The sequence below is a fragment of the Rhineura floridana genome, chromosome 3 (assembly GCF_030035675.1).
Source record: "Rhineura floridana isolate rRhiFlo1 chromosome 3, rRhiFlo1.hap2, whole genome shotgun sequence".
NCBI classification, from domain to species: Eukaryota; Metazoa; Chordata; class Lepidosauria; order Squamata; family Rhineuridae; genus Rhineura; species Rhineura floridana.
Window position 1 is genome coordinate 130,123,179 of NC_084482.1, and position 26,480 is coordinate 130,149,658.

General features: G+C 42.2%; 2 protein-coding genes across 8 annotated transcripts in view; both read left to right on the plus strand.

Annotated features, from left to right (window-relative positions):
- DOCK3 (dedicator of cytokinesis 3) overlaps positions 1-4,607 on the plus strand; it is a 463,693-nt gene extending 459,086 nt beyond the window's left edge. For all 7 annotated transcript variants that reach the window (XM_061617883.1, XM_061617886.1, XM_061617884.1 and 4 more), the window contains one exon: positions 201-4,607. In XM_061617883.1, the coding sequence (XP_061473867.1) occupies positions 201-707 (507 nt within the window). In that variant the 3' untranslated portion in view covers positions 708-4,607. The remainder of the gene's footprint in view (positions 1-200) is intronic.
- An 11,906-nt stretch (positions 4,608-16,513) lies between these two features.
- On the plus strand, positions 16,514-25,979 carry MANF (mesencephalic astrocyte derived neurotrophic factor). Its single transcript, XM_061617890.1, has 4 exons — positions 16,514-16,700; positions 18,335-18,462; positions 21,990-22,131; positions 25,550-25,979. Exons 1-4 carry the CDS (start codon positions 16,613-16,615, stop codon positions 25,732-25,734), a joined length of 543 nt encoding a protein of 180 aa, XP_061473874.1. The 5' UTR covers positions 16,514-16,612; the 3' UTR covers positions 25,735-25,979.
- Positions 25,980-26,480: the final 501 nt, after the last annotated feature.

Genomic DNA, 26,480 nt, shown 5'->3' on the forward strand with positions numbered 1-26,480 from the left:
TTGTATTGCCATCAGAAACAGATGGTTCTGTTTGGAAAGCTAGAGGAGACGGGGAATACATACTTGTTTATATTTGAACACAAAATCTATAAAATAGTAATTCATGTTCTGTAACCAGTGTAGAATGAATTCAACATGGAAGTATAGAGACTTTCCTTTCTACATTTTGACAAGTGTGTGTGTCATTTTGTTTTGAATAGTCACCTCTTCACCCGATTCCTGCATCACCCACAAGTCCCCAGTCTGGCCTGGATGGAAGCAACTCTACCCTTTCAGGCAGTGCAAGCAGTGGAGTGTCCTCATTAAGTGAAAGTAACTTTGGGCATTCATCTGAGCCCCCTCCTCGAACAGACACTATGGATTCTGTCCCTAGCCAGACATGGAATACTGATGAAGACTTAGAGACACCCTACCTCCCTGTCAGGTACAGTCTCTCAGAGCCTGATGTTCTGGAAACACTCAAATCCCAGCCATGCCGAAGCCACTCTGCTCCAACTGGAGTCATTCCTCAGGACGCTATGGACCCTCCAGCCCTACCCCCTAAACCATATCACTCCCGCCACCCAAACATGGAGAATGAGGAGGGTATTATACTGGAAGAGGATGAAAAGCACCGGGCATTACATCGCAAAATTTCCCAGCCAATTAGTGGTGCGAAAGAAGAGCAAGCCAGGGTAGCATGGGAGCATGGCATCAGTGAGCAATAGGAAAAACTATGAGAGAAAATAGTTTGCATGATAATTCCAGATCTCTGAAACCAGAGGAGAGATGTACACTATAAGGCTTCAGAGAAAAGAAGAAAATGAACTGGTTTATTCTCTGCTGCTGAGAGTTGATGACTGGAGCCAGAGATTGGGCCAGCATGTGCACTTGCTGCTTTCCTTTGTATTTAATTTTATACATTTGAGATTTTTAGTGTTTTGGGGGTTTGTCTATTTTTTGCAGAAGGTGCTTCATTCCTTCTACAGTTTATCAGACGGCAGGAAGTAATATTTGCTGTAGACACTTGCAGAAACTGGAAAGTATTAGAATTTTGAGGGGGAATGTGGCATGGAATTTTTACAAACTTTCCTTCCAGTTTTGAGATGCGCACAAGTTGAAGCAGTTGCACTAAGAATGTGTTTATTTGTTGTAGTAAGTGAATGCTAATTTTGAATTCAGGGATTCCATAAAGCATGAAGCCAGAAAGTGTACAGTTTAGAGGCACTGATAGTTGCTTAAGAAGAAATGGGATCTTCCAGACTTGAGGCATATAAACTATTTTGCAATAGTATCCCTGCATTGCCTCAGGTGTGCTGAAGCAATTTAACCAGTGTTGACTGGCTGCCATGTCTATTTTAAGGCATCATTTCAAACAAATTCTTCCTGGCTTTTTGATTTCCTGTTTTTTCATTGTTACTGTCATCTGTATTTACCGCTGCTACAATATGAAGGAAATATCTAATCATAGTACCTATAGCCCAGTCTTGGCCTGCCTGTGCCTAGCTCAAGCACATTTGCTTAGGTTGTTGGCACTAGCATTTTTATTCTGGTTCAGGAAGTAGTGGAGCAGTATCTTACACCAGAGCAACTTTGTAACTAATCTAGAATAAATAGAGGCTTGAGCACCCTTGCCTCAAGGCTGAGTATCTGCATAGTCCAAACTTACCAGTTGTAGCAACCTCCCTTCCCTACCCACTCCCCCAAAATCACGCCTCTCACTGCTACTGGACAAGATCACCTCACCTGTTCCAGTGTCATAGAAATATGATCTTCCACAAATGTCCACTATGTAAGCACTATAGAAACAGGGATTTTAAAGATTGCCTGTAGGGGAAAATGTTTTGCCTTTTTTTAACAAACAGGTCCTGAAAATTTTACAAAGGAGACAACAAAGGGGGTGCTAAAGAATAGGTATGTAAAATCATGATTGACTGTTGGGGAACATGGGAGTGAGAAAGGAGCCATTGTGTGTATTTATGTTCAAGAACTAGAATACCCAATTCACATGCCATAGTTGAACATTTTAACCAAAGGAACTGTGAAAGAAGCTGATAGTATGATAGAATATATGATAGTAAAAATGTAACTAAACTTGGAAAAGGTACCGGAAAATATAAGAAGAAAAGTAATATTAACACTTATTAAGCAATATGGCAAGGATTAGCAGATTGAAATGAATAATGCAAGGTAAGTATATTTGAGAGCTGGAATGGTTTAAGTCAGCATTTGTTTATCGCCAATTTCATTCTAACACCTTAAAAATGACAAAAGGTTGACTTTATTCAAGATCCAATTTTGCTGCCCTTTCCTTTGAGGGCTAAAAAAAAAAGTTTATTTTTACAATTTTTGTAGTGATACCCAAAAGCACATTATATAAATGTTTTATATTAAATGAGAAATCAGCACAGAAAATGTAAAGGATTGATTCAATGTACAAAATAGCCCATGACAGAAATATTGTTAGAAGCTCAAAGTTCTGGTTTCACTATTCAATCAGTTACTATATATATTATAAAGAAACATTTTTTTTCTAAACAGGTAAAGGGAATAATGTGTTCCTTGTATTATTGAAATTGCTTTTTTCTGAGGTTAAGTGCTAAAATATTTTGTCCCAAGCTGTCTCCAGTGTAAAATATATAGGAGTTCTGTCCTTATATTTTAACTAAAAACATGGCATTAAAAATTAGTTTTCTTTTTTACCTTGCTCTTTGGCCTACAACCATCATTTCACCTTCTAGGACAGGGTAGCTTTCCAGTGCCACCAGAAACATATCCTGTCAAGCACAATTTAAATGCAGTATCTATACTTCCTGGTAATATTAGAATGCCAAACATCCACTCAGCATGAATGTTACCCACCTAGAGCTCCACAGAGATTCTCAACACATAACACCTTTTTGGGAGTTTGAGACACTGGTAGCACAGTCATAATTATTTTTACTTACAGCTGAGATGGGTCTCACTTCAATGGGTCTTACTCTCTAATAAGTGTTTAGAGGATTGCAGCCATGGTGTATCAAAGGCGTTTGCTGTTGATACCTGGTTTTGAATTTTTTTTACAAGTAATGTCAAGAGTCAGTAGATGTAAACAGATACCAGCTACTTCCATAGTGCTCCCATAACCATCAGATTTCATTGAGAGAAGCAAATTTATATATAACTAAACAAGAATTTTGGGAACTGTTGTTTTTTAATTTCTACACAATGGTTTATCTGTGTGTGTGTGCATATGTGTGTGTCCACACTAATTTTAAAATGAGATTTCTAGTATATTTCAATTGGTGAATGTAAAACTACGCTTTCTCTAAATCAGGGGCCACTAAGCATAATGTGGATAGAATTCTGGTTGCTGAATTAGGTATCCCATGCTGTATTACTAAAGTTACTTACTAGACTTTCAGGACACCAGCACAATTCCCATTGCATGGGCTAAGCGCTGAGATGGCTTTGAAAGCCAACATTTCCATTAAAAGCAATATAATAATTTACTTGGACACAGATAGAAAAATCTTATATTTTTGGCCCACAGAACAGCACACACAATCATGATACCTTGGAAAAGGTATGAAGTGCTGCAAAATATGTCATTCTTGTCCTTTGTCCACTCTGGAGTAGAAGGTTCAAAGACATTGGTGGTTGAAAACAGGAAGAAGTAATTCCATCATTCTTATATAGAATGAAAGGTCATTGTATTTTGTTGCCATAGCAAAAGATTCTTCCCCCCCCCATCTCCATACTCACATTTTTTCTTTAAAAAAAATAGAGAACTAAATCATATCTTTCCTGTGGAAGACTGAGTGAGCAGGAAATTTAGGGAGGGGATATGTCGCTTAATTTGTTTCCCCATCATGTTTCATGTAAATATTGCTGTGTATTTGTACAGGAAATTGAGCAAAAAATGTACAGATCGTGATGTCTGACTGATACTCTGCCCTGTAAATGTGTTTTTAACTTATGGCAATCTGTTGTTGTTTAAAAAAAAACAAAAAAAACCCTCTAACCAGTTCTCTTTTTGTGTATTTATGTTCAGAAAACCTATCTTAACTATAAGAAAAAGCAAACCTAAAGGAAAACAAAAATTTGTACCAGAGTCCTAAAGATATTTAATTGTATATATTGTGATAGCATGTTTCTGGAATCAACAAACAAGTGATGTGAATTTTAGGTGTAAATATCTGCTGTTTTGTTTTGGGATTTTTCCTTCCCTTCCCCATTCACTCAACTGCTGTGATGTGGAATTAAAAATTAATACCTGATATTAAAATGTGTTGAGCACATATACTCTCTGAGGTGCCAGTGAGATATTTATTCATATGCCACAATGTATCTTGCATATAGAATATGGTGCTCAGTAAACATCATATGCTGATGATCTCCTACATTTACTATTCAGGTGATGTTAAATAAAATTACACACCAAAGCTTTTAGGGATGGGAAACTACTGAAGAAACAGGAAAATGGGAATAATGCGGGAATCTACTTCATAGGGAAATATATCTATTCTTAAGTAGCCTGTTTTACTCAGCGCTGCACGTTTTACTAAAAATTATTTCCCCAAGATTTGTGGGTACTAATTTCACTTAAAAAAAAATGCAGTCACCAGTAATCCCTAGGGGGGACATGGAAGCTTGTTGAAATAAGGAACGGGTCTACCAATTTATTCTTCTCTAGAATAGATTTTTGTTTGGCTCTATAGGACCCAAAGAAGTGAAGGCCCTACCTGAATCTCCATATGGATTTTCAATGTTTCTGTCTAGCCTTCTTTAATGCTCTAGTACTCTCAGCCAATTACCATGGTGAGTCCAAGTTTATTAAAACAAGTTGGTCATATCCAAATCTGTTGCCAGTCATGACCTGCATAATTTTTCCCTTAGACTCCATTCCTGTCAATCCAGAAACATGTTCTACATCTGAGCAGTAGCCACATCTACTTTGAGTAGTCTAGAAAGCAGCTTCTGCAGCAGGGCTTCTGATGTCAGCAGCATTTTCCTACCTATGGCAGAGCAGTGTCCAATGTATATATAGGAAGGACAAGAATATGTAATGCCCCCATCACACTCATGGCCTATTATTCAATACATGAGAATCATTGCAGATAAATGCAGCAGAAAACCATGTGCAAATGAGGTACAGCACGAGGAAATCGGCTGGCCTAATACAGTTAGCTTTTGAGTCAGATGGAATGGATGAAGAATAGGGATGGAACAAAACCAGCTCAACCTATATATGGCAGATATGATTGCAGCTCAGGATTTCTGCCTTGGCGTGTGTCTTTTTGCTAATATGGTGAGGGTACAGTACTGAATGTGGGAGGCCCTGGTGGAAATCTCTGCTCTCACAAGAGGTTCTTTAGATAGACTGGGGAAAGTTGAACATTCTCTGAATAAGAAAAGCTGTGCTGGATCAGGCCAAAGGGTAATCTAGCCCAGATTCTGTTCTTACAGTTGCCAGCCAAATGCTTTTGGGAAACCCACAAGCAAGATATGAGCACTCTCTCCAGTTGTAATTCCTAGCAACTAGTATTCAGAAGCATATTGCCTCCAGCAAAACCTATTCAGTGTGATTGTGAGAACCTTTCCAGATGCAAATAGATGTGTTTGGTATCAAACATCTTTCCTGTACTTAGCACATTTGTTGTGTAGAAATTACATTTCCCAGCACTGAGAACAAGAGACAGTTCTATCTCTTCCCCCAACCACCACCCCATTTATTGTGACTGCTATGTAGAATGTGATTATGCCAGTATAAGTACCTATCAGGCAGTGTCTGCGACATAATTGGCAATGAGTAACACAGCTCTGTATGCCATTTGTAACCTTTAAAGCTTTTTCAGTCTCTTCTAAGGCTGAGCATTCTCCCTTTCAAACATGTGCATTAAGCCATTTAACTATACCTAATATATTTGTTTTCCTTGTTTTTCTATTTCAACATTCTGAGTATATTGTTACAATTATATATTATTACTGACATGAATATTGTCTCTTTTAATGCTGTTGAATGTATACATTATTTGATCATATATAACTGTAATTTGTTAAAATATGATTAATAAAAAGATAAAATAAAAACAAAAGGGCCAAACAAAAGCAGGGATCCATCTCCCCACCACACATGGTAGCACACTATCTTTTTGTTGTTATTATTATTATTATTACTAGTATTTATTAGTCGCTTTTTTCAACAAAAGAACTCAAAGCGACTTACAAAAAGGAAGCAAGAACACAATAATTGAAATAGCTTGCAACAAAAGCAAACAATTACAAAACAATTTCAAGCAAAATACAACCATAATAGAAAAAATAACAAATAGCAAATATTACAAACTATTTCCACACTATAAGTATAACATAACATATCATAGGAGGCCACATTACACATCTAATCAATATTGCAAGAGTAAAAGAAAATTAAAGCAGTTTCAACTTAGCTACTAGAGCACCCCAACCATAATGTTATACACAGTCTCATTATTTCTAACTACAGAAAGTCCCTTTAGTCTCCGCCAGTCTCCATCAGCCGCCACCCTAGCTCTTCCCTAGCTCTCTTTATTATTATTGTTATTAATTATTATTATATTTATATCCCACCCTTCCTCCCAGCAGGAGCCTAGGGCGGCAAACAAAAACACTAAAAATCATAAAAACAGACATTAAAATACATTAAAACGTTGTTACGTGCCTTCAAGTTGACTACGGCTTATGGTGACCCTATGAATCAGCGACCTCCAAGAGCATCTGTCATGAACCACCCTGTTCAGATCTTGTAAGTTCAGGTCTGTAGCTTCTTTTATAGAATCAATCCATCTCTTGTTTGGCCTTCCTTTTTTTCTACTCCCTGCTGTTTTTCCCAGCATTATTGTCTTTTCTAGTGAATCATGTCTTCTCATGATGTGTCCAAAGTATGATAACCTCAGTTTCATCATTTTAGCTTCTAGTGACAACATTAAAACTAAACAACTTTAAAAACATTTTTTCAAAAAGCTTTGAAGACTTTTTTTTAAAAAAGGTTTAAAATACTGCTTTTAAAAAAAAAGTTTTAAAAGCATATTAAAAAGTAATTCTAACACAGAAGTAGACTGGGATAAGGTCTCAACTTAAAAGGCTTGTTGAAAGAGGAAGGTCTTCAATAGGCACTGAAAGATAACAGATGGCGCCTGTCTGATATTTAGGGGTAAGGAGTTCCACAGGGTAGGTGCCGCCACAGTAAAGGTCTGTTTCCTATATTGTGCAGAACAGACCTCCTGATAAGATAGTATCTGCAGGAGGCCCTCACCTACAGAGCACAATGATCAACTGGGTATATAAGGGATAAGATGGTCTTTCAGGTATCCTGGTCCCAAGCTATATAGGGCTTTGTACACCAAAACCAGAATCTTGAACTTGGCCCAGTAGCAAATGGGCAGCCAGTGCAATTATTTCAACAGCAGAGTGACATATTGGCAATACCCTGCCCCAGTGAGCAGTCTCATCGCCTCATTTTGCACCCACTGCAGCTTCTGGACCAACCTCAAGGGCAGGCCCACATAGAGCACATTACAGTAATCCAGCCTGGAGATTACCATTGTGTGGACAACAGTGGTCAGGCTATCCCGGTCCAGAAACAGCCGCAGCTGGTAAAAGGCACTCCTAGCCACTGAGGTCACCTGGGCCTCTAGTGACAAAGACGGATCTAGGAGCACCACCAGACTACGGACCTACTCTTTCAGAGGGAGTACGACCCCATCCAAAGCAGGCAACTGACCAATTATCCAAACTTGGGAACCACCAACCCACAGTGCCTCCATCTTGCTAGGATTCAGACTTAGTTTATTGGCCCTCATCCAGCCCACCATTGAGTCCAGGCAGCGGTCCAGGGCTTGCACACTTTCTCCCAATTCAGATGTTACAAAGAAATAAAGCTGGGTATCATCAGCGTACTGCTGACACCTCAGCCCAAATCTCCTGATGACTGCTCCCAAGGGCTTCATATAGTTGTTAAACAGCATGGGGGACAAGATGGTACCATGCGGCACCCCACAGCACAACTGCCAGGGGGAGCGAAAGACAATTACCCAATGCTATTCTCTGAGAACGATCCTGGAGATAGGATCGGAACCACTGTAAAACAGTGCCTCCAATACCCATCTCAACAAGTTGGCCCAGAAGGATACCATGGTCAATGGTATCAAAAGCCACTGAAAGATCAAGTAAGAGTAACAGGGTCACACTCCCCCTGTCCTTCTCCTGATAAAGGTCATCCATCAGGGCGACCATCAGGGCGATTCAGTCCCACAACCAGGCCTGAATCCAGACCGGAATGGGTCAAGATAATCTGTTTCATCCAAGAGTATTTCCAATTGCTGCGCCACAACCCTCTCAATCACCTTCCCTAAAAAGGGGGTATTTGCCACCAGTCGGTGTCACAGACCAATTGGTCCAGGGTGGGCTTTTTCAGGAGCGGTCAGATCACCGCCTCTCAGGGTGGCTGGAACCACTCCCCCCTGCAATGATGCACTGACCACACCCTAGATCCACTTGGTCAGACCCCCCCGGCAAGCTTTAATAAGCCTAGAAGGGCAAGGGTCTAGAGGAGACATTGCTGGCCACACTATCGCAAGCTCCTTGTCTACGTCATCAGGCCGCATCAACTGAAACCGTTCCCAAGAAGTTGCAGCAGACATTGCACTGGACACCTCACTGAGGACTACAGTAGATGTGGATGGGGCATCAAAACTGCTACGGAGGCGAGGAACTTTCCCCTCACAACCATTTTTCCTTTTTATTATTCCCTTTGATTCCTTAAAGTCTGTGTGCTCTTCCACTCTAGTGCAGGATGTTCATCTCCCATGAAAGAAATAGTTCTATGGCTACTCCATATGTGTAAACCTTTAAAAATGAAATCTGGAATGGGGTGTGGGATGCCATCTAAAAAGGCCCAGCAATAAGGATTTTAAGACACTTTTAGAGTACTTTCTATAAAAATAAATTAACCTAGTTATCAGAAGCCATTGATCCAGCAGTCAGTTTGCCTACCTGCGTGCAAAAAGAGCAAATCCAAAGATCAGTCATCTGTCTACATAGGCACACAATTACACATGCAGATCAACCAAAACAGGATGTGCATCATTAAGTGTGTTCCCCATTACTCTGCACTGTGTGAAGATGCATGTTCTCTGCGCATTACTAGTTACAAACAACACCTTGTTTGCCTAACTATATCTTCAAAGCAATGCAATTTGAACCATTCAGATACAAGCTCTCTAGTACCTATCTTGATTTGTGAGACTTACTCTATGTGATATTTCAGTTTCAATTCAGCACTGACTCATGATAGTTGGAGGAAAGATCTGAATTTGAAAGTTGCTGTTCTAGTCTACCTGAGCAACACTCCATAAAATGGTAACCTTTTTATCCACTAGACAAAGCTAACTAACTAGTAGGCATCTAAACATTGTTAGACTGTAATTCGCATAATTCCTGGCCATTAACCATGCTGCCTGGGGCTGGTGGGAGTCCAACAACGTCTGGGGGACCACAAGTTGGCCACAACACACATGCAGTAAGCTGAAATCCACTTGACTGAATTCGCCCTTTAGCAAAGGAAGATGAGGCAGTGATTGTCAATTAAGAAAATGAGTGCAAGATACATGGTACAGTCTTAGCATAAAAAGCAAAAAAATAGCTGAGAAGTCATTTTAAGTCAATTAAGACTTTTGGTCTCAGGAGTTGCTCATTTAGCAACTAGAAAGAGACATGTATCTACTACTAAATAGCACATGGAAATAGTACAAATGCTGGCCCTCTATGAAATTGTGTTCCCTTTTGTATTTCAGAGGTGGAGGAACCTTAAGTTACCTCTCCATTTCTAGATAGTACCTTGCAACATCTGCATGTCCCCTATTAAACTAGCCCATCCTAATTTTAGCCTCATTTCTATGAGCTATATTGTGCAGATATCTAATGGGCATAGGAATGGCCAGATTGAGGATGACTTTCTAGGGCTGAAATGAAAGGGGAAGTGAGGCCTAGTTAAATACCCTGAAGATCCAGAAACTGCCTCCAGAGCTTACTTCTGTATTTGGTGGATGCTGCCCTATGTAACTCTTGGCTATGGGAGAAATTGTTGCTGTGAGCGGTAAAGAAAGTAAAGGGTTTCCTTTCCCCACCCCCTACTTCTCATTCCGCTTTACCTGCTCTGTGGGGAGAGGCACAGAGGCATCTCTACATTTACATTCTGTTGCATGGAGAAAAGACTTCTGCCAGCACATGTGAGTAATTGAGAGAATGTCTATACACATTTATTTTTGGATATATATTTTCCCCCAAACTGTATCTAGTAAAATCATGTTTAAAATCATGGGTTTCAGAAATTACATACTCTTTAATCTAGGATGTAATGGATTTTACCGTTCAAGAGACCAATTACTGGTTTTAAATCTTAAGTTCCATGCTAAATATAAATAAATAAAAACTCAGATTATGGTTTGTGTGCATTTTCATCACTCTTAATAAAAATATGGCTATAGATTTGATGGATTGACATGTGCTTTAGTATCCAATATACTAAACATCATATACCAGAACTCTTGCAAACACTCTGCCGGGGGGGGGGGGATGGTAAACAGGACAAATTCATCATGTTACTGACATTGCTCATGTCCTGAACCAACTCAGTGAAAGCCACACCAGGAAAGGAGTTCAAAAGAAAGTGCACAAGAGGAAACTTCCTATTTTTCCTTCATCTTCTACCTAAATTGAGGTGGGGCAAATCCTTCAGTTGAGCAAAAGGTTGGCTTTTGCTCATCTGGTGAGAAAAAAAAAAGCTACACATACCTTAGTAAATATGGGAAAGTGTGCTAATTAATATACACACCAATACACTAAACAGACGTATTTGTTCATTTTCCTATGCATGTAAAGATGACTTCAGGTGGGTAGCTAGCTCCCCCTAGTGGTTGAAGGCAGAAAGAGCGCTGTTCAATTTTTTTTTTCAAGGACTTCCTGCTCTCTGTGACTCCTTATCACAGTTCTCTTTCTGCCTTCACCAAAGACGGTTGTATCTGTTTTCTACTCTTGGTTCAGGCCTGTATATTTCTGTGTTTGTCTAGTTGTAATATCTTGTAATATCTATTCCTCTGGTGTTGGGTAGTGAATCCTTCCCTCCCTTAGCCCTGTGGATTTTATAAAGAGGAAAGGGCATCTGCAGCATTTTCAACTGCAAGGGAGGGAGCCCCCACAGTCTTCTTCGCACAATTAGGCACACAGAGGAGGAGTTCTGTTCTTCCAATGCAAGGCATTGGCTTATCCCCTCTGCCACTTGCCACAGCGAAGTAATCAGGGGAGCGTTCCCCTACTACTAGCAGCAGGCCGCTACAGAACCAGCAGAGCCGTCCACGGGCACCCATAGCCTTTTTGCCACTGCTTCCTCTCTCCCTCCATCTGCAGAGTACTGTACACATCTTTCCATACTTGGACAATTTCCTAATTCGATCCCCATTGATTCACAAATCAAGGGAAGACCTACACATCACCTTAGCATGTCTAAAGAACCACAGGTTCTTAATCAATCAATCCAAGAGCCAGTTGTGTCCATCTTATCACACTGTGCATCTGGGAACGACAATAGACTCGGAACACAGATTTATAAGACTGGCACAGTCTAAGAATAGACAAGATACAAACGGCAACATCACCTGCTGACCTCTCCATCAGTGAACCTCATGCAGTTGGCAACAGTCCTAGGGCTTATGGTCTCTACATTTCAAACCACTCCCTGGACACATCACCACTCGCGTCCCCCTACCCTTCCAAAGCAACATAGTGGCCAGGCGTCATCAAAGGTGGCAAAGGTGGCTATTACAAAAGTTTTGCCACTCCCTACTATGGTGTATGCATGAACCCAATCTGCAAAGGGGAATCCCATTTCGTGACCCTTGGCAAAGAGCCACTTGTGAGGGCCAGATGGTCCAAGGATCTTAGTCAGCACAGGAATCCTTACCTCCCATCAAACTGCTGGAACTGCTCGTGATCTGCCTAGTGCTCCTGCTGGGAGGAAGGGTGGGATACAAATTAAATAAATAAATAAATAGCGCTACAACACTTTGCGAGATTGAGGCAGTTGGGGGTGGTGCTTGTCAGAACCGACAACATTATTGCCAAAGCTCATTTGAATCATCAGGGGGGCACACGGTCGGCTCAGCTCCAGAGGGAAGCCTCATTACTGTTCCAATGGGCAGAGGTCCATCTGGACTCAATCCTGGGGGAATACCTCAGAGGGACATTAGTCAAGCAGACTGGTTGAGTCAGGAGCAAATCCATCAGGGGGATTGGAAACTCCACCTTTCAGCAGATAGTGGACCACTTTGGAAGAGTGAAAGTGGATCTGTTTGCCACCCACCTCAACTGCAGGTGAAAAGGTTCTTTGCCAGGTACCCAATGCCAAAGGCAGAAGGAATAGATGCCCTGACATCTCGGTGGCCCACAGGCCAGTTGTATGCCTTCCCTTCACTCCCAGTAATTCTGAGGGTACTCCAAAAGACCTGGACTGAGAAAGCTACAGTCCTGCTGGTTGCTCCATATTGGCCAAGGATCTGTTTGCCACCCACCTCAACTGCAGGTGAAAAGGTTCTTTGCCAGGTACCCAATGCCAAAGGCAGAAGGAATAGATGCCCTGACATCTCGGTGGCCCACAGGCCAGTTGTATGCCTTCCCTTCACTCCCAGTAATTCTGAGGGTACTCCAAAAGACCTGGACTGAGAAAGCTACAGTCCTGCTGGTTGCTCCATATTGGCCAAGGAGAACCTGGTTCCTGGAACTACTCAACCTGGCAGTCACCCCTCCTTGACAGATTCCCCCCAGGGAGGATCTGCTATCACAAGGACAGCTTCTCCACCCAGACCCGGGATGGCTGGCGCTTCATGTCTGGAAGTTGAGAGGCGATGCTTGCTAAGAAAGGGCCTTAGCTCGCTGGGAGTGGAGACAATGATGGCCTCTCGGCGTCCATCCACTATTCAGATTTACGAGGGCACTTGGAAGGCCTTCTCAGCCTGGTCTCAGAGGAAGAAGATACCTTCTAAGAAAGCCAGTATCACCAAAGTTATCTCCTTACAGGACAGGTTAGTGATGGGACTCAGACCCAACACGCTGAAGTGTAAAGCTTCGGCTCTGTCAGCAATACACTCCAGATCCCCAGAAAATCCTCTGGGATCTCATCCCTTCCTGAAGCATTTCCATCATGGAGCCACAATATCGACACCACCTACAGAGCACAACTACCCAACATGGGACCTGCACAAAGTGTTAACTGCCCTCCAGAAACCTCCCTTCGAACCACTCAGTAAAGTTCCTCTCTGCCTGTTGTCCTTCAAGGTGTTATTTCTAGTGGCAGTTACCTTGGCCCGAACAGTGTATGAGCTGAATGCCTTGTCGGTCGACAGGCGTTACTGTGTATTTCATAAGGATAGGGTCATTCTCCGTACTGTCCTTCCATCCTAAAGTGTTGTCTAACTTCCACTGTCAACAAGAGCTTGTGCTTCCTTCTTTCTGTCCCAGCCCAGTCCACCCCACAGAGAAGACATGGCACTCTCTATACCTGAGAAGAGCCTTTAAAGTATATATTGCAAAAACAAAACCCTTCCACCAAATGGATAGCTTATTTGTCTTTTCAGTTTCATTAGGAAGGTACACTAGCATATGCTTCCCTGAGACTTGTTCGCCCAACTAAAGTAGTGGCCCACTCCACTAGGGCGGTAGCCATATCCACAGTGTTTTACTGCAATGCTTCCCTTTTGGAGATATGCAGAGCAGCTACATGGGCTAATCCTAACACATTAATCAAACATTACAACATAAATGCTTACGCCTCTGCTGAGGCGTCCTTTGGGAGGAGTGTGCTACAGCACGTTCTCTCAGACCAATAGGGTTGTTACACCCCAGCTAGGTTCCCACCCTCCATGGGTCAGTTTTGGTATGTCCTACCTAATTTAATCTTTACATGAACAGGAGAAAATACATTTGGTCTTATCGTGAAATGGTTTTCTCTGTGTATGTCAAAGATTACCTCAGGGCCACTCCATGACGGCTGGACTGCCATAATAGTTTAAGTAAGCTTGATTTAGCAGAGAGCATGTGAATGCTGTTTGTTTCTCTTCAGTTGTGTTTTTTATTTGTTAAGTCTGTATTCGTCTAAGGTGCCTGTCATAAAGAACTGTGATAAGGAGACACAGAGAGCAGGAAATCCTTGAAAAAAATTGAACAGCACTATTTCTGTCTTCAACTACTAGATGGCGCTAGCTACCCACTTGAGGTCATCTTTGACATGCACAGAGAAAACCATTTCACTGTAAGACCAAATGTCTTTTCTATAATCTCATTCTGTAGCAGTGATCAGTTAGTGTAATATGACATTCTACTTCTGTGGGATTCATTAGTTGTAGCAGCAAAAAAATATTGTGGGGAGGAGATGGAACTGTTGGCTTTCCTTTTGTAATTCTGGATCTTAATCCAACTAAAGGGAGAGTTGGATATTTCTGTGGCAAAGAAATATCTGTGTTGTGTTAAATGTGTTGCATATTTAAAAGTCCCCCTTAGACGTTTGTTTCTTCTATTTGAGGCTTATAATTTATCTGTTAAAACTTTTGCCTTTCTAGTATTTGGCTCTCACCTCAAATTCAATTTGAGAGTATATCAAATAACTGTAATTGCCTTTTATGAGCAGGGATACATTCCTGACAGCCTGACAACTGTCTGCTCACAGACCATGCATCTTCCAAAGTAGCAGAAGTGCCATTTTGTGGCACACAGCTTATAGACCTGGAATATTTGAGCACATAGGGCTTGCACTGTTTTTAGCCCAATGTTCCTGGCTGCTGCTGCAGCAAATTCTTTTTGTTTTTTTCAAAAGCTTGAAAAAATTTTGTTCTATGACATGTAAAAGGGTATAGAAGTTTGTTTCAATCTAGGCAAATCAGCATTTAGAAAGTCATGATGACAAATATGAAGAAGCAGAAACTTATAGTGATAACTCAGAAAATGAGACTGATTAAATTTCATGTAGTATTCAATAAGTCTTAGTGGAGGACTAGAGAAGACATAATTTCCAGAATTTATAATTTCTTCTTTTTTTACAATAACATTGATGGCTTCTCCTGTTTTTATTGGTCTTTGGCCTGTTCATAACTGGCAAAACAAAAGAAATGCTAGGTTGTTTACAATTCAGCAGCTTGTAGTGCCATTTGTAACATATGTATATATATTCAAAAGTAAAATTAAATTTGTAGTTATTGTCTGAATAAACTGTTACTTTTAATATACCAAGCATGATATATATGGCACACAAATACATGATAACAAAGTGATTTTCAATCTGTAAAAGATGGTAAAAATAAGCATTGTATATTTTTAATTCCCCCCCAAAAAATAATCCAGTTTTTAAAATTTCCCAATATTTTAATTTCCTGAAATTTAACACCACAGGCTGATTTTTGAATTTGTGCAGTTTGTACTCTTGATCTGTATAACATACATCTTCCAGATGAATGTGAGTCCAGTCCTGGAACTGGCACCAATCTCCCAGAGGTAAGGTTTTGTCTCACTTCAAATCTCCCTTCCCCTAATCAGAGGCTCCTTGTGAACACTTGTAGATAGCCCAATAATTAAACCCATCTTCATCTTCAAGAAACATTTGCCTTGGAGCTCCAATTATTTGACAAGTGGTTACTGCTTAGCAGAGCTTGGAAGTTACTTTTTTTTTTAACTACAACTCCCATCAGCCCCAGCCAGCATGGCCACTGCATTGGGCTGATGGGAGCTGTAGTTCAAAAAAGTAACTTTTCCAAGCTCTGCTTCTTAGTAGTTCCTCAACTTTTTTTTTCAGAGCGAAATTGTTTGTAAAAAGGAAGAAGTGGCTTGTAACAAATGTTGGCTTCTGGACTGAGAATAGTCCTAGGGAGGGGCCTCAAGTCGTGCCGGTGCTTAAAAAGGGACCTACCGCAGACACTTCTCTACCGTGTGTGAAGCCCACTGCGCTTCCAGGGTCGCTGGGACTGCAGCCCGAGGAAGGCCGGCTGCGACGTTCGGCGGCGAGCAATGATGACGCGAGAATAGCCGAGCCCCACGTTAGTGCCTCGCAGTACTGCAACTATACTTTCATGGAGCAAAGCCGCGATATTCACGGCTCTCGCGTTATGTACTGAATTACAGTTGCAAAACGCCCAAGGCGGACCCGTCAGGACGTGGGTATTTGCCCCCGTCACTTTCCGCCCGCTTTAGTCCCAGGAATAAGAACATACCCCAAACAAACATGGCGGTGCTGTCTTCCTACGCGTAGCTCACCTTTGCCATTAATAAATATGGCTCCACTACCGGGTATGGCTTGTACTATGTGAGCATCTCCCTCGTTTCATTCCGTGGTCATTGATCCAATCGGCGGCCGCCAACTCTCCTGTCCTGAAAGCCGCTTGGCCAACCAGGAAAGGTAGCGTGGAGACTTGGAATACACTAATCCAATAGCAACCTTCAACGTAGCAAAAAGGGGGTAAAGGGCAGCCAATCGGGCTGTGAGTGGGCGGTGAGCGTGTCGTCAAGGTGCCGGCTGTGGAGGGGTTTTTAGTACGAGCCAAGCGAGCAGCTAAGGCGGAGTACGAGAGGTAGGATGCGGACGGCCAACGGGCTCTGGGCTGCGCTGGCCTTGATCTTGTTCCCCGGAGACAGTCACGGTCTGCGGGAGGGAGACTGCGAAGGTGAGGCGACGGCGGGGGTTGGAGGGTCTGGGCAAGGGGAGGCACTAACCGTCATGGAGTTTAGAGATTTCCCCAGAGCTTCGCCGAGAGTAACAGAGGCAAGGAGGGGATTACTAGCGCGGCCAGATTACAACATACTCACACATGCGCGCACCTCAGGTCCGAAATTGGTTGCGAGTGTTGTCTCATATTCACTCTTCTCCCCCGTTCATTTCCTTTAAACGGGAGTAACACTAGAGTACCTTGCAGGGTTGTTATGAGGAAGAAAAGTTCTTGTAGCTGCCAGCGAATACATCTCAATAGAGAAAGCAATATTACTTATGGCTGTAATGGCTTTGAAGAAGATGAGGCTGTATTCTGTTTCTGTGAACTGATCATCCGCTTGAAAAGATACCTGATGCCAAAGGGCTCCCAAGAAGTTATTGGAAGAAGTTGATATAAAGAGGAAGATAGACCCACTCGTTTGGAAGCAATTTTGAGGTCCTATAGTTGTCAGGGTGCTACTTCCATAATGAAAAGGGATTGTTCAGTTTCTTGTCTACTGTTGCTGCTAGCAAAGGAAGGATGGTAAAAGGATTGTACCAATTTGTCTAAGGTCTGGATTCAAGGTTATACAAATGGTATACAAAGCCCTGAATTGTTTTGAATCTAAATACTTGAAAGAATGCCTCTCTGTAGGTTTCTGCCTCTGAATGAAGTTCTTCCAGGAATGCCCCCTCTCCTTTGCTTCCTGCTGCTGGGAACTATACACTGGTGTGTCGGTGGGCCTTTTCTGTGGTGGCACCCTAACTTAGAAATGCTTTCCTTGAAATTCCTTTGGTACCCACAGTACTGCCATGCAGACATTAGGTGAAAACCTAGTGGGCTGTTCAGGCTCAGGGGTATTAGTGCTATTCCCATTTTATATTGTTAACAGGTTATTGGCTTTCTTCTCCTTGGAATATGTGTTTTAAAGAGAGATGCTGCTTTTTTGTGACTTGCCCAGAGAACCTAGAATGTAGGGTAGGATACAAGTTGCCTAAATACTGTAAATTCTTTCTTCATCCCTTTCTGTAACTGGCCTTCTTATTGATGCTGACTAGGATATGCAGTGGAATGTAACAGCTATGTCACATAATTGCAGTGACATGCATAGCTCCTCCCTTCTGCTTGGCTCCATCACAGGTTGAAGGTCTCTTCCCATGTACTGCCGTTTCTGGTTTCACACTAAAGCTGAGGTACTGTGAGTGAACTGCATACTCTTGCAAGAAGGCTCTGTGCTTGGATTCTTTGTTGTACAGTCCTCAGCTGAATTAAGCACCAGCTTGAAGAATTGCCTTTATTCATGTATATTGGTGCCATAGTTTGTTTCTGGAACCAGTATTAAATGTAAAATCTCATCCTTAGAACACATGAAATAATAATAGTGTCCTTACACATGTGCAGTGCTCCTAATTCATCGCTAATAAATCACAATTATTGTACAATTCTGTACACTTCTGGAAGTTCTGTGGCAACAGACTTTCTTTTTCTTGTACGCTAGTAGGTTGTCTTTTGATCAAACATTCATGTATGACTAAGTTACCTCAATGTATAAGATAGGAACATTTCAGATAAGAGGTTAGCTTCAGCATTATGTCTCCTTCACTTCACAGTGTGTGTTTCATTCCTGGGAAGATTCTACCAGAGCCTACAGGACAAGAATGTAGAGTTCACACCAAACAGTATTGAAAAAGAACTTTTAAAATCATGTAAAGAAGCAAAAGGCAAAGAGAACCGTATGGTAAGTATCAGTGACCAGGTGTATTTATTTAAAGCATTTTTACTTTATTCTTCAGCTGAAAAGGCAGTTAGAGCAGCTTACATATAAATAAAAACAAGAGAGTCCCAGCTTACAGTCTTTAAAAAATGACCCCAATAGGAAAGGGGGAGGGAAGGAAAAAAAGCAAACTTGGGCACACATTCTTAAAAGTTAAATAGAAATTCTTATAACAATCAACTGGAATGGAAATAGTTGAAGAAAGAGGAGGAGCCAAATGTAGCAGAGCTGATGAAGTGGCCTTGCTTCCCTTCTCTTCCTCTTCTGCTGCCAGGTGACACTTGAAGGAGAGAACACCCAGTGGAGCTGGTCAAGTTCTTGGCAATCAAATAAGACAAAGAGGAGATAGTGAACAGATCAAAATCTGTTTATTTCAGCATATTATATGCTGCTTAACACTGTGGTCTAAGCAGTGTACAATAATGTTACAAAAGAGATAAAATCAGTTCAAATTAACCTTAAAAGCAAGACCTTACTTGAAATGCCTGCTGAAATAAAAGCCTTCACCATGCACCAGAGGTTCAACAGAGAGGCGCCCTCTCTGATCTTAGCCAGGACGGAGTTCCACAGAATTGGGCCCACAATACTTAATGCTTCTAGTGGATAGGAGTTCTTGAAAGATAACATAATCCTGTTCAAGTATTGAATTCAGGCAAGCTCTACCAAGATGTTAGGGGTAAAAAACACCCTTATTTAAAAGATTTTATCCCTCACTTTATTCCAGCAGGGGCTGTCCAAGGCGACTTAACACATTCAATTAAAACAATGCAGCTTTAATTAATGAAGCATAATAGTAATAACATGGGACGGGAGAGAGATACTAAAACAAGAATTGGATATCTAGGCTAAAAGTATGGCAAAATGAAGATTTATTTAGAGGCACTGAAATGCTATCAGTGATGGGGCTAGCCAGAGTTCCTGAGAAAGGTAGCTCCCACCCTCTGGGGCTCCAACAGAGAAGGCCCTGCACTGTGTCCCCCCAGCAAAGTCTCTGTTTGCAATGAGACTCAGAACAAAATATCCCCAGAACATCACATAATGTTGGCCAGATCTGTTTTTTCTGTTAAAGAATGCAGCTGGCACACCAGCCCGAACTCCACAGGAGGACTTCTCTGACAGTGCCACCACCGGGGCATCTAAGAGTAATGTTATATCCAGGAGCCGTCCCAAATGTGGACCTGATTGTTCAAGGGGAGAACAACCCTGTGCAAACCAGATTGTGTGCTAATCCCCAAATGCCTATCTGTCTAACCAACAGCACTTCTGTCTTGTCAGGATTAGGTCTTGACTTTTTTGCTAACATCCAGACCTCCATTGGATTCATATGTTCTTTGCTCATTTCAAACCCCAAGTCAGGACTTAACTGATTTCCATTCAGGGACCACTTTTCTCATGGCCCATTTTGAACATAACTTTTCTGTTGGGTTGCTAGCTCATTAAATCAACCCATAGCAAATTATCAAGTGGGTTTTGCCAGTTGCAGGCAAAGACGCAAGAGACTGGGCCAGTCAAGTGCAATTAACTGTACATAGTCTCAAGCCACAGAGTGTAAGGTGTCCACTCGAAAGGGCCTTGTTATAAACAAGCCTATCCACACAAAAGTTTTGGACTCAAGTCAGTTTGAAGTACATCCTTCCTTGTTAGCGACAAATAAGAGTGGTTGCAATGGTAGCCGTGAAACAGTAGTGTGTATAATTGTTCAAGAAAAACAGCCGCTTTTTCTCACCAAACTGCAATAGATGAGTAAGAACATAGGAAGCTGCCTTATACCAAGTCTGATTATTGTTCCATCTAGTTCAGTACTGTCTACACCAGCAGTGGGGAACCTCCACCCTGTGTGCCCAATTAGGCCCACAAAGGGTCCTGGTTTGGCCTGTGAGGCTGCTTTCCCTGAACCACCTCTACTTGACATCATATGTGATGCCAGGTGGGGGCAGCTAAACATGTGGCTGCAAAGGGAACAATTGGGATCTTAAAGTGTGCTCCTGACTGCTCATTGGCAAGCAAGGCTCCCTCTCGGTGCAGACAGGAAGTTGCATTGAGGTTGGCTACACAAGGGAATTCTCCATCAGAAACTCTCTGGTACAGCTGAATGGCTGTTAGCACCGATCAGCTGACTGGCAATGAGAGCCACCCTCTTCAAAAATGAGCTCTCAGTTGACTGGTGCTAACAGCCAGCCTTAAAAGTGGCACAGCAGGTCCCTTACATGTTGCTGTCATAATGACATCAGGTGATTGACAGGCAGCCCTGCTTAGCTGTCCAGGTAGACCCACTGAGAGGTGGAGGGAGGAAGGATGGATCCTGCCTGCTGTCCAGATGCAGTTCCGCACTCCTACATTGACTGGAAGAGCTCTCCAGGGTTTCATTCTGGGAATATTCTCAGCTTTACCTTGGAGACACCAGGCATTGACATTGAGACTTTCTGCGTACAAAGTAAATGCCCTGCCACTGAGGTATAGCCCTCCCCATGGAGCAAGGCTTGGAAACCTTTTTGGTCTAGTATCTCCCCATGCCCAAAGTCCAACTTTGACAGGTGGGAGGAGCCATCCACCTGTAAATAACCTGACAAAGTTGGCCTGCTTAGGTGAGAGGGGAAGATAGTTCACAGGGCTGAGTGCTTCCCAAGAGGCAAGTATAGGGCTTGCAAAGCACTTTGCCCTTTGCTTCTGAAGCATGCAACATTCAGCAGGTTATTGGGCATGTAGTCAGCAGTGCCTGCAACGTTCCTTTTGGCTAAGCCACACCATTACCTACCCCGTATCTATCATTATTGTCATGTAAATTTATTACCTGCCCTTCACCCAAAGGTCCCAGGGAGGGTTATAACAGTTTTAAAATATATCATTATAAATAGTTAAACAATCTAAAATCACATCACAAAAAAGGGAGGGGGGAAATAGGGTGGGCCCTAAAACTAGACATCTCAGGCGCTGAAGGGCAGGGTAAAGGGGTGCACCTTCAGCATTTGCCAAAAACTGTACAGTAAAGTTGCCAGATGCACCTATGTGGGGAGGGAATTCTACAACTCGGGTTACCACAGAGAATGCCCTCTCCCCAACCACAACCCTTCAGGCTTTTGAGGGTGGGGGAATTACCAGAAGGGCCCCCTCTGCTGATCTTATCTCTCTAGATCAGGGGTGGGAAATCTGTAGACCTCCAGATGTTGTTGGACTCCAACTCCCATCCACCCCAGCTACTATAGCTAGTGGTCATGGAAGATGAGAGTTGTAGTCTCTCAGTATTTGTAGAGCCTTGTGTTCCCCATCCCTGCTGTTGGCAGTAGAGAGGCTTTGATTGACCTTCCATAATTCCTACAAAGAACAAACAAGTGCCTTGGTGCACTAAAAGCGGTCAGTTAGCAGTTAGCATTAACATGTTGGCACTTTCCTGTTTGAGACAGATTTGACAAGACTGCTGAAAAGAAGGCGCAACAAAAAAGAATTTTTTTAAAATTATTTCCTGATCACCCACTTTGTTTGTTCCCTTCTAGTGCTATTACATTGGAGCAACCAGTGATGCAGCCACTAAAATAATTAATGAGGTGTCCAAACCGTTAAGTAATCACATCCCTGTCGAGAAGGTTTGTGAGAAACTGAAGAAGAAGGATGGTCAGATCTGTGAACTGAAATATGGTGAGTATAAGCAGAAGTTGGTTACCAGCGTTGGTTCAAATTTCACACAACTTTGAACTAAGTCATATGTAATGACCAAATGGGTTTAGCCTTCCGCTCCAAGACTCAGGCCCATATGTTCAATTTTGGTCTCTCACTTCCTGGTCAGCAAGCCATAGTGGCTAATATGTCCCCAAAAGGCAAGATATGCTTTGTCACAAACTCTGAAGTTGGGGAAGGAACAGGAGCCCATGAGGGGAAGACAATCTGTACAGTTGGGGCTGTACTCTGGTTGCTTAGGGATGTCAGAGCTGAAGGGCAGCACACTTTGCCGGCTGACATTATGACCAAGGGCCACTAGGAGACTGCTTCCCTTGTCTCCCAGGAAAAACTTCATGACAAGGGGGACACCGGCCCAGCCCCACCCATCAGCCAAAGAATGAGCAGCTGCAAGAGCTTGTTTCTCCCTCTCTGCCACAAAGAACTCGAACAAGAACTTTGTAATTAAACGCTAACACCTGAGTTTGCTTTTTTCCTCCTCTCCCCATCCCTTTTCCTGCCCTGTTGTATCTTTTCAGTTGTTTGCCTGAGGGCAGGGACTGTATGTTTACTGATCATTGAAGGCTGGTTGAGAAAAGTCTTTTAGGCTGGTTAGCAAGGTAAAAATACTTTTAAGTCAATACTCTAATCAGGATGACCGTCACTGAAATGATGATCCTAAGTAAGAATGCAGCTAGGGGAGGAAAATAGCAGATGGAACTTGGCATGGTAACCTGTATGTCAGTAGAGGGGAACCTGCATCCTGTGAGCCAAACATGGCCTGCCAGGCCTCCCATTTGGCCCATGAGGTGGTTTGGGGGGAGCCATTGCCACCAGCCCTACACCTGATGTCATATATGACATCAGATGTAGGGCATGTAAGGCAGGGCTTTAGAGGAACTAATGGGAAGTTAAAGTAGGCTTCCACTTATTCCTTGGCTGGAGCAAGGTACACTTTCATCTGCCCATCAGCTGATGGATGGTAGGAGCAGGCTGTGCTCAAGGAGGGGGAGCAGTTTCTCCATCCCAGTGCTGCTCTGTGGCTCCTTTCCACCTCCAACACTGGGGGTGGAAAGGAGAAGCACAGAGAGGCCTGCGAAGCATAGGACTAGCAGCATCCTTTGCAATGTGGTTCCCAATCTTGGGAATCCCAGGCAAGGGATTTTGACCCATCTGTCAATCTTGTGACCTGTGCTTGACAGGTAGGTTGCCCCTGCCCACCTGTCTTTATGTGGCCCCTGAAGCCAGAAAGGTTCCCCATCCCTGCTGTATGTAGAAGGGTCCCAACATAATGTGAAGCAATAAGCAAAGTGGAAACTTTAGATGCTGCAGGAAATATAAGAGACTGCAAGGAAAAACATAAATCTTTTCTCCAGTTTGTGAGAGCAGCACCATCAGGGACCCAGTTTAGGGAGATCTGACTCCCCAATCCCTGAATAATTTAAATACATCTCAGACTCTGTGGTCCTCCTTGAAAAGGAAAGTTAGAACCTTTCTCTGACTTTTCCTTCAACGTTAGTTTCTGTCCTGCCCTGTTTTGCTGGGGGGGGGGGGTTATAGCTCTTGGCTCTCCCTTATTTCCTGCACAACCAATATTTGAGGTTTTCATTGTGTGTTTTTATTGATATGTTGCTATTTTTGAAAACTAAATACTGAAAAATTGAAGTCTCCCCCACAAATATTTTTGCTGCAACTCCTCCTCTGTCAGAGTTTATGACTTTTAGTATATTTTTCTTTTGAAAGTAGTATTGTAAAATGATTTAATTACTGTAATAATACAGTAATGACAAACACTAGCTATGTTAAATTGCTTGGAGAGATGCGTGGTTACTGTTAAGATCCTCAAATCCTTATCCCATCCCAGTATGTGACTTAGGACCCTATCATGGGTTTATTGGCAAAAAAGATCTGCGTCTTTATTAATACTATTTGTATCTGTGTCCCATAGGACATTACAGTACACTAGGGTTTAACAAATATGTGGATAAGCCTCAGACTAGTGACCTCTCTGCTCCACACTCTTCCTCCTTTCAGCCATTCCAGAGGACATCAGAAGCTTTTGCAACCATTTTAAACTAACAGCAATTACTCATTATGTCTGAACCCAGAAAACTGTAACTTAATTATGTTTCTTAAGTAACATCTTAGCTGTTTCAGGGCAACAAGCAAACTTCAAACTATGGTTTATGATCATGACTTTTCCCCAAAACCATAACCACAGTTCCAAGTACAAACATAGTGGTTAACTGCAGTTAGTTGAAAACAGAAATGAAAGCTTTCAATCTCTTTTTGTGGCCTCCAGAACAGAGTGCACAAGCCCAAGGCTCATTGTATGTGATAATAAAGCATAGTATAGCATTGCATCCAAACAAGATCACTGTGTCCCCTGCTCTTCTAGCTTGTGGTGTTAGAAAATGATAGAAATGTTTTGTCTTTAGTTCCTCTTTTGACATTTCTAGCTTTCTTCCAAAAATGTACTGGGACATCCTTATTTGTTCCAATTGGCAACAAGTTGCAGGATAAGAAGTTGAGAAGCATCTGGCTGCAGAAAAAGCAGAAACAAGCTTGCTGATGGGAACCAACAAGGATGTGGCTCCACTTCCTTACTTCTAAATAACCGCAAAATCTGACTCTGTATATCACTGGTGGGGAACGTCCAGCCTGCAGGCCTAATTAAGTCCGGCAGGGGTCCCAGTTATGTCAGATGTGGGACAAGTAAAGACATGACTGCAGAGTAACAATTGGGAGTCTCAAGATGTGCTTCTGACTGTTCCTCAGCAAGTGGGCTTGCATTTGGCACCTTTAATATTTCACACCAAATGCAAGCCTCACTTGTCAACACGGCTTCAACTTGAGCCAGCTGCAAAGCAAAAACCAGCCATCTGATATCAGGTAATTGGCCCTGTTGGAAGTATGGAACCTCAGGATGCGACCCATCACTGCATCCTGTTCGCTGCCCCTGCTGTATCTAATGATCTAATCTTGCCCAAGCATAGATGCTGTCTGTGAGAGCTGGCGGTCTTAATGAAAAAGTAGTCTCTAGGAGGTGCTGTGACTTGTACTACACTTAGGTAGTTGCTACGTCAACCGAGCATAGTAACACAAGGAATTATGTATTTTTATAATCTGCATTAAGAACAATACCTTTGTTCCAGTAAAAGACACCAAGTACAAGGGAATATTTGATAGGTAGGAGTTCACTTTAAAGATTCATTTGGTCACTTAAGTCTTTCAGACAGTCCGTTCAGCACTGTTATCTGTATACATTCCTATGCCATTTTAATTGGGAACAGGTTCTGCTGAAATTTGTGCATGGGATCACCCTACAAATCTGAACTGAGAGCAGCTAACTTGTGGACAAACTGTGCTTCATACAGTAACATGCCCTTCTCTTTATCAGATAAACAGATTGACTTGAGCACTGTGGACTTGAAGAAATTGAGAGTCAAAGAACTGAAGAAGATTCTTGATGACTGGGGTGAAACATGCAAAGGCTGTGCAGAGAAGTCGGATTACATTAGAAAAATTAATGAACTGATGCCTAAATATGCACCAAAAGCAGCCAGTTCGCGGACTGATCTCTGACCACTATAGTCACCTCTAGCTTATTAGCAAATCACACGCAAACTATGTTAATCTTTCTATTTTCTTTTCTGGAAAATTGTTTTTGTAACTTATTTAACTGGGTTTCAAGTGTCAAAGTGGAGCAGTTCTTGCAATGCTGGTTCAACTGCCTTGTCATGTCTCAAGTTTTGATTTATTTTTTCTCTGATTTATGTTAAGACATTGACGTATGTATGGGATTTTTAAAATAAAAGTTCAGAAAGCCAGTCTGTCAGTTGCATTAATAGGGTTAGTATGAGTTTAATGCAAATGTGGTTGAAGTCGAAAGAGATTCTTACTTCCTGCTGAGTGCATCAACACTAGCAGTAGCTATGTTTTGATAAAATCCCAGTCTATTGGATAGTGCAGTTTCTTGAATATCTGCTGCCTAAACTTTGATGCCTTTTAAATTCTGTACATTGCTACTTAACATCCAGGTGAATGTGTGTGCTCTATTTGGTTTTTGGATTATACAGCCACAAGAGTGGCTGTATACTATAGCCAGCATGGATTTTTCACATTCCGCAATGTTAAATTGAAAATACCCCCATTCCATTCTGATGCTTCCCATAAGCTCCTTTCAAAACAAAACCTTACAAAACTGATAGTCCTGAACTCAGAAACGCTTGTGATGCCAGGTGGGGGCAGCTAAACATGTGGCTGCAAAGGGAACAATTGGGATCTTAAAGTGTGCTCCTGACTGCTCATTGGCAAGCAAGGCTCCCTCT

Coding starts and splice junctions, on each gene's coding strand:
- MANF (XM_061617890.1), top strand. CDS start 16,613: ATGCGGACGGCCAACGGGCTCTGGGCTGCGCTGGCCTTGATCTTGTTC. Junction 16,701..18,334: donor GCGGGAGGGAGACTGCGAAG/GTGAGGCGACGG, acceptor TTCACTTCACAG/TGTGTGTTTCATTCCTGGGA. Junction 22,132..25,549: donor GATCTGTGAACTGAAATATG/GTGAGTATAAGC, acceptor TCTCTTTATCAG/ATAAACAGATTGACTTGAGC.